Source organism: Abrus precatorius, unplaced genomic scaffold (assembly GCF_003935025.1).
Source record: "Abrus precatorius isolate BTA unplaced genomic scaffold, Abrus_2018 Scaffold3, whole genome shotgun sequence".
NCBI classification, from domain to species: Eukaryota; Viridiplantae; Streptophyta; class Magnoliopsida; order Fabales; family Fabaceae; genus Abrus; species Abrus precatorius.
Genome location: NW_020874373.1, coordinates 11,260,348 through 11,267,339, shown reverse-complemented (window position 1 = coordinate 11,267,339; position 6,992 = coordinate 11,260,348). Strand labels below are relative to the sequence as shown.

The following is a 6,992-nucleotide window of genomic DNA, read 5'->3' as shown; positions in this document are numbered from 1 at the left end:
TTACCTTTTTATATTTAATAATAAACAAAAAATAAAAAATAGAAGCCTAAAGTAGGGGCTTTACCTGCTTTAGGGTTGGGCCGGCCATATTATAACTTATGTATTCATCTAAAAAGAATTGAAATAACAAATAATTCTAATGAATCTCACATGCAGTGAGTGTTTGTAAACTAAAATTATGTCGAAGTGTATTTTAAGATGAAAGGTATAACTTCAACCGTTATCTAAACACACATTACAAATTAATAAGATATTTCGCTCCCCATTCTCAGGTCTCATTTTAAAAAGCTGTTTCTTACCAGTTATCTGTTCTTCATTTATCTTGTCTTCTTTCTTAATGCTTGCTTCTCTCTATTTTTTCTATTTATTTTTTGGTTAAGCTGAAAGTAGGTACCCAGGTACGCGGAAAAAATGTGTGCTTGGCTGGCATAACAAAAATTTAAGATGGTCGCATACAAGGATCACGGATTAATTATTTCCCTCATTTGAATCATGATCTTAGAAGATCTTGATTCATGATCCTATCAGTGATATGGTTACCAAGTTTCTACACTTATCTTATTTCATTAAGAGGTATTCAATTTAATTGGGACACAACCTTCTATATTTTCGTTGTCTCCAACCATCATATAGAGGAAGTAAATTTTCCAGGTAAGATCACCCAATTCCACCTGTGAAGCCTCTTACCCAAGCATCGGAGTGTATTTGAAAATATATTTCCTCTTTTTCTTTGGAAACAACAGGGAGCCTTGGAGCAACGACAGGAGAAGTGGCCCAAATCCCATATGGCAGAATCCAGGTAAGAACAGGTTTTGATCAATTTTAAGGGGAAAAATACTCAGAATGTAACCAATCGAAGTCTCCTATGAGGTCATAATGCCTAACCAGCTGCAAGGAAGAAAACCTATACTTCCTTTCATTTACAAAGTACTCCAAGTATTCATTCTATCTATGGGCTGTACAATATCCTGTCACAAAATCCATTTAGGTTTGCCTATTTATCATTCATAACTATGTCAGAATCCTATACCAAATTCCATGGAAGCACTGGACATAACCAATAAAGATAACCAAAAAAGCATAGCAGAAATGGGATATCACCAGCAAGCCGGATCGTAAGTAAGTTCAGCAGCTACTGAGTCGCTCAACTAATTGCTCAACCAAAGCTCCTTTTGCAAGCTTGTAGTACTTTCTTACATTGTGTTGCTTAGCCATGGCCCTCAAATCACTCAATGTCAAGCTCTTCAAAGTAATAGGCAGCAAAGATGAGGTGCCATTATGGGAATCCACCAAGGAATATGACTTGCTAATATGAAGATCTACCTGGCTTGCGTTGTCCATAGAACTCCTATCTGAATTTGGTACGTCCATGTTAACAGTTGAATTTTGTATTTCCACTGTGATCGGCAGCTTTGAAACTCTTCTTTTCTTCTGTAACTCAGAAAATTTGCTGTCATAAAGAACAATAGAACGACCTTCAGTTTCATGCTGGCCAGGTTGCACTGCTCTTTTCGTAATCTTCCTGTTCATGGACTCATTTAAAATGGCATCATCAGTACTGGGTTTAGATTTTCGCTGCCTCTTGGTTGATACAACAATGGATGAACTTGGAAGAACTTCTGTACAACTTTCCCGTGGTTCTCCAGCAGCTAATGTGTTTAATTCAGGTTTCTGCTTTCCCTGAGCTTTTAGCTTTGTAGGGAAACTCATATTGGACTTGCTGAGGTTAGCAGTTATTTCAGATTCAAGGCCTTGTGCTTGGGGTTTCTCTTCATCTGTCAGTTGTAACCCATATACGGCACTCTTGGTTTGCATCCCTAGCAGAGAAACCAATGCAGAATTTTCAGCATGAATAAGGGTGGCATTTTCAATGTTTATCACTTGTCCAGAACTATTACCATTACTTCCTTTCAAGGAGCAGAATTCAGTATCAGCAATACACCATTTTCGAGGATAAACAACTTGTAGAGGTAAATTCACAGGGTCCAAATCTTCCTCCAGAGCAACCTTGGATTCTTTCTTGCTAGCTCTTCGTGCGCTTTTTGGAGCAAAATCGCATAGCTTTTTGTCTAAATCAGAATTTCCACTTTTTCGATGTTTTGAAGTACCTAATCTGGAATGAAGATTCTTTTTCCTCCCCTTGACATCAGTTTCAAGTCTTAAATCATCTGAGGTAAAATCTTTTTCTTTGACAATTTCATTTTCCTGCACAGTTTATGAAATATTAATGCATCAAAAACCTAGTTTAGAATAATTAAGAGAGTAACAACTACATCCACGAAGTTTAAATTGATTAAAAGGAGAATAACAGCACTTCTTGCACCTTGGCTTCACTTGGAATATTTCCATTGCCTTTGGCAGAAAACAAATTCAAGATTTGACCTGTATCTGTAGTAATGAGTTGGCTTCTTGTAATTTCCTCGTTTCCATTAAGTATATTATCTGATGTTTCTGATAATTCCACCCCATCAGATTGATCAGGTGCACAGCTGATAGCCCCCAAATCAGGACTTCTTGCAAGAGACTCTTCATGAAATTCCTTTAAAACAAAATCTAGTCAGGATCTGTAGCAGGTCCACTAGCTGAGACAAGTTTGACAAGGGATTTATAAGGCATTACATACAAGATTAAAGCAAGGACATGATCAAATTATCATGCATAAAAATGGTAAGCAAGGACCTTTCATGGTTGGCAAGCTCACAAAAAAAAGCAAAATCGGAAAAATAATAATAATACACGTCGCTATTGCAAGCTCAACGCCAAGTTAGAGACCTGCTACCACCTTGGCCCTTTTACTGGGATCCACTCTCTTTTCCTTAGGTTTCAATGTCAAACAGAGGTTCATACTGTCAGGAACAAGTGTGGGAATCCTTTCTTAAACTTCAAACTCAACTGTTAGATCAGGAATACTTTGACTATTTCTTCTCGATGGACGTGATCATAGCAATTTTTGAGGCATCTTTAAATGAGTATTGATATAGATATTTGATGGTTGATGGTTGATAGTTGACAGGCATAACTCAGTGCAACTAAGCAAATGACTTGTTTTTGAATTTCTTCCTCTAAATCCATCTGAATTAAGATTACCAATGTTCTCTCCCTTATGGATGGCCAGCAACAAGGTCAAGAAATTGGGGGCGGAAACTTTGATATTCTTTGCAGTCTGCTTGTTGTTAAACTTGAGTGTCAAAATTGGCCAAAAATCAGTTTAGGATGATTGGTTGGACTTTGAACTGAAAATAATAACAAGATCAAGATTTGTGCAAGCACAAAATGACATGCATATCTAACTCTTTGTAGGCTTATATGAAAATTGCTTACAAGTTTAAGGTATATGCCAAATCTTCAACGGAATATAGCCAACCTCAATCTTAAATGCTATTATTATTGACAAATCTCCACTACATGTGTCTCAGGACATTTCATATTCAGTGCAGTCAGGGAATTAAGTGGGTTGGAGAGAGCAGAGAATTACCACATACTTACGTTAAATTAGTATGATTTAAGGCAACTACATATGCAGTAAGTAGACATGTCTCAAGCAATCATCACACAAACACAAAGCAGGAGTCTTAAACATGTCATACATTACAGATTCCAGAGGCTAAAAAAATTGAAAACAAAGATTGGTGTAGCAAGCAACTATTTTATGCAAAAAGAAAGAGAAAAAGAGTGTTCACCTCAAGCTTAAAAATTCTTAGTACACTAAGACACGCAAGAAGGAAAAATAAGTGCATATTTAAATTAAAAGCATACAGTAACAGAGATTTCTCAACCTCAATCATTTTAGGATTGTCTGATCTCTTTTCATGAAGCTCCGAAAGAAGTTCTGAGCTTCCAGAGTTTTCTGAGGTTCCACAGAATTCTTTTGCTTCCTCCTTAATGATTATATTTGAATCAATGGAGCTAGAATCTTTGTCTAGATCATGTTCAGTAACACCCCCAAATGGATTCAAGATGCTCATATCTAGATGCTGCTTCAAAATGAAAGGGAAAAAGAGGACATACCAGTTACATTCTAAACCAAGTATCAACAGTTAAATACTGCATGTCAGAACCAATACTACCATAAGGATAGCTTAATACATATTACTGTCATTGTCCTGCACATGCAAGACAGAAGATCCATAGGTTAACCCTTAAATTTAAAAAAGTAATGATAATAATAATAATAATAATACAATTGCACAATCCATAAGCCATTGTTACTACAGTAGTATAAACTATAATCCATAGTAGCATAACAGTTAGTTACCCTGCATAAATATTTGAAGAATAAAAATTAAGGAATATATGCCAGTGTCTCGTGCTTCCTGAAAGCCAACTATTTTCAATCTTTCTTCTATCTTCTCTTGCAGCTCCTAAAAGAAGTTAAGAAGTGTGTTTGTTTAGGAGGTGATAGAAGATTTGTATACTCTTCAATTTCCTCTACTTAGTAATTATTTTGTAGCAGCTGTCTTTGATTGGAATCCGAAAGACCAATTAGATTTCTGCATCATCTTAGACTTACATCTTGGCTAAGTCCGATAACAAAAACATTCAGAAGCTTATTTGTGTAAAAGAGGAAAAAAAAAAAAAACCGATTATTAACTATTGGGACTGAACTTCTCTGATTATTGAAAATAAAAAGTGCAGGGACTAAATTGCTCCGCACTGAATTCCTTTGATAGACCATTTAGATTCCATAAAGATTACCGTACAATTAAGCCTCTTATTTATTAGGAGGGTATCTCTTTGGATTATAATGTCGTGTTTACACCCAGTTTCAACGGGACTCTTAACTCTCTCTCGTCGCATTCTCAGCTACAAAATTTTAAAACAAAAAACTTGTCACAATACAGCTTTTTGTCATCAAAAGAAACACAATATCATAGAGAATTTCATCAGTTTTTTGGGGAAGATAAAAAGAGTGTGTGAATCAAAGACAGAAGAAGTACTTAAAATGGTTAACAACAAACAAAGTTCGGATTTTCAATCTTCAAATTTGGGAAATGTAGCAGCTTCTTTTCAATCTTCAAACATGAAAAATCACATTTCATAAACTTGGGGAGAGGAAAGGGGGTGTTAAAAATCAAACCTGGCCAAGTGTATCTTGACAGTGATCCCTCCGTAAAGCCTTCACTATTTCATGCAGTGTCTCCGCAGGTTCACCACGTAACAATAGCTGCATCTCTGCATCACCGGCATGATAATTCTTCAAAGTGCTGACCGCAACATCAAGCCGGTTGATTCTTTCAATCAGAGCACTACAGCATATATCAGGCCATTTTTCATGCTCGGCCCAGGCCAATTCATTCTGAAGGGACAAAAGATCCTTTTCAAGCTCTTCAATCTCACTATCTGCCTTGGTGATCAAAATTCTCAAAACCCGAACACAGGATTCCTCATTCAAAGCATCCTCCTCTATGGCATCTACAAGTTTAACAGAAAGCTAGAGTAAACACCCCATCACAGAGGAGACATAGACAAATTCAGTGTGACGGAGTAAAATGAATACCATGTCCACAACCAAAGTAGAAGTCACATTGCCACACATTATGCTGGGAGTAGTTACCACCACCACTGGCAGCTGAGAAAAGTAAATAAATTACATAACCAGAGAAAAAAAAATCAAGAAAAAGAAGAATTTCAAGCACCCCACTAAACAATAAATTACTTCACACAATATCACTACTGATACAGATCAAAATTAGACAAATGCTTAGCAGTGTTTTTCAGATACTGGTTAGGAAATAAAAATGAAATTATTTATTAAAAATATTATTAATACATTTTCATATGATCATTCCTAACGTGATTTTAAATAAAATCTTCAAAAAAAAATTATTCTTTAATCAGCACCTGCAAACATCCTATAAATTAATCACAAGAGAGACCAGAAACCTTGATCACAGGACGAACTCCACAGATCCCAAGCCATGAACTGCAAGTAACTATATCCTGAAATTAAGCAAAGTAAAAATACTAATAATATAATACACTAACAACATGCAAGCAAAGCAAGGAAGAAAGAGGAAAACAGCATTGAGAAATGCAATAAAAAATCGGTGAAAAATGGAATAAAGGAATAAATGCAGTGAACTGAGAAAAGATGAAGAATGAAGGAAGAAACGAACATTTTTGTTCTTAGGTGGCTACAGTGCTGCGAATAACAAGGCTTAAAAGACAAGAAAAACAAAACAAAATAAGTGCGTTGAATAAATTTGAAGTTAAAAGGGGTGAAATTAGTGCGCACCAACCACACTAACACGCGAGCATTAATTAATGAAGCATTAAGAATGATGGTCACATCACTCACTCCTCTCTCTCGCATCAACCGTAACCATTAAATAAGGAACACTCATAAATGCACTGTTTCTTACACAAACATGCCTAAAATAGCTCAGATAAAAATTAAAAAAAAAAAAGGTAATAAACGTAAATGAAATTACATTGAAACAGCTATAAATTTATGGAAAATTGAAATGCAAATAGAAAGACGTTTAAAGCGGGGAAATGAGTTGAATTTGATTTCACCTGAAAATGAGTCCAGGAAATGCGAGTGCCTAGGGTTTCGGGATGTCACGGAATTCAGAGCCAAGGAAAAGAAGAGAGGGAGAGGGAAAGGGAAGTATGCAGAGTAGAGAGTGTTTGTGTTGTGCAGCGAAAAGGCTGCAATTGAAAATGAGAGCGACAAGGGCGAGGATAATGTCGTCAATTTTCAACTCACTGTGATGTGGGCCCCGATTTGACTGGGCTTTTTGTGGGCCGTTGATCGTTTTCAGCCTTCAGGTGCTCTTTTTATCGGCGATTCGGTGCCTCATGGGGTCCACACTCTTCACCCTTCTCTTTCAAATGTTTCCTGTTTTATTTTATTTTTTTTCTTTATTTCATGTTTGGATAAAATTTTCATCCTCCTAAATGTAAATGTCTTCCTATAATATGTATAGCTTTTCTTTATAAAAAATTTAAATTGTAAAAAAAAAAATTACTAAATACAAATACAAATAAAG

General features: G+C 35.9%; 1 protein-coding gene across 1 annotated transcript; it reads right to left on the bottom strand.

Annotated features, from left to right (window-relative positions):
* Positions 1–897: 897 nt before the first annotated feature.
* LOC113861911 lies at positions 898–6,570 on the bottom strand. The gene is made up of 8 exons (XM_027495015.1): positions 6,517–6,570; positions 5,884–5,940; positions 5,498–5,569; positions 5,078–5,412; positions 4,696–4,803; positions 3,777–3,974; positions 2,324–2,539; positions 898–2,205 (listed from the first exon to the last, which is right to left on the bottom strand). The coding sequence occupies exons 2-8, from the start codon at positions 5,918–5,920 to the stop codon at positions 1,126–1,128; spliced, it is 2,046 nt and encodes a 681-aa protein (XP_027350816.1). The 5' UTR covers positions 5,921–5,940; positions 6,517–6,570; the 3' UTR covers positions 898–1,125.
* Between the last annotated feature and the right edge of the window lie 422 nt (positions 6,571–6,992).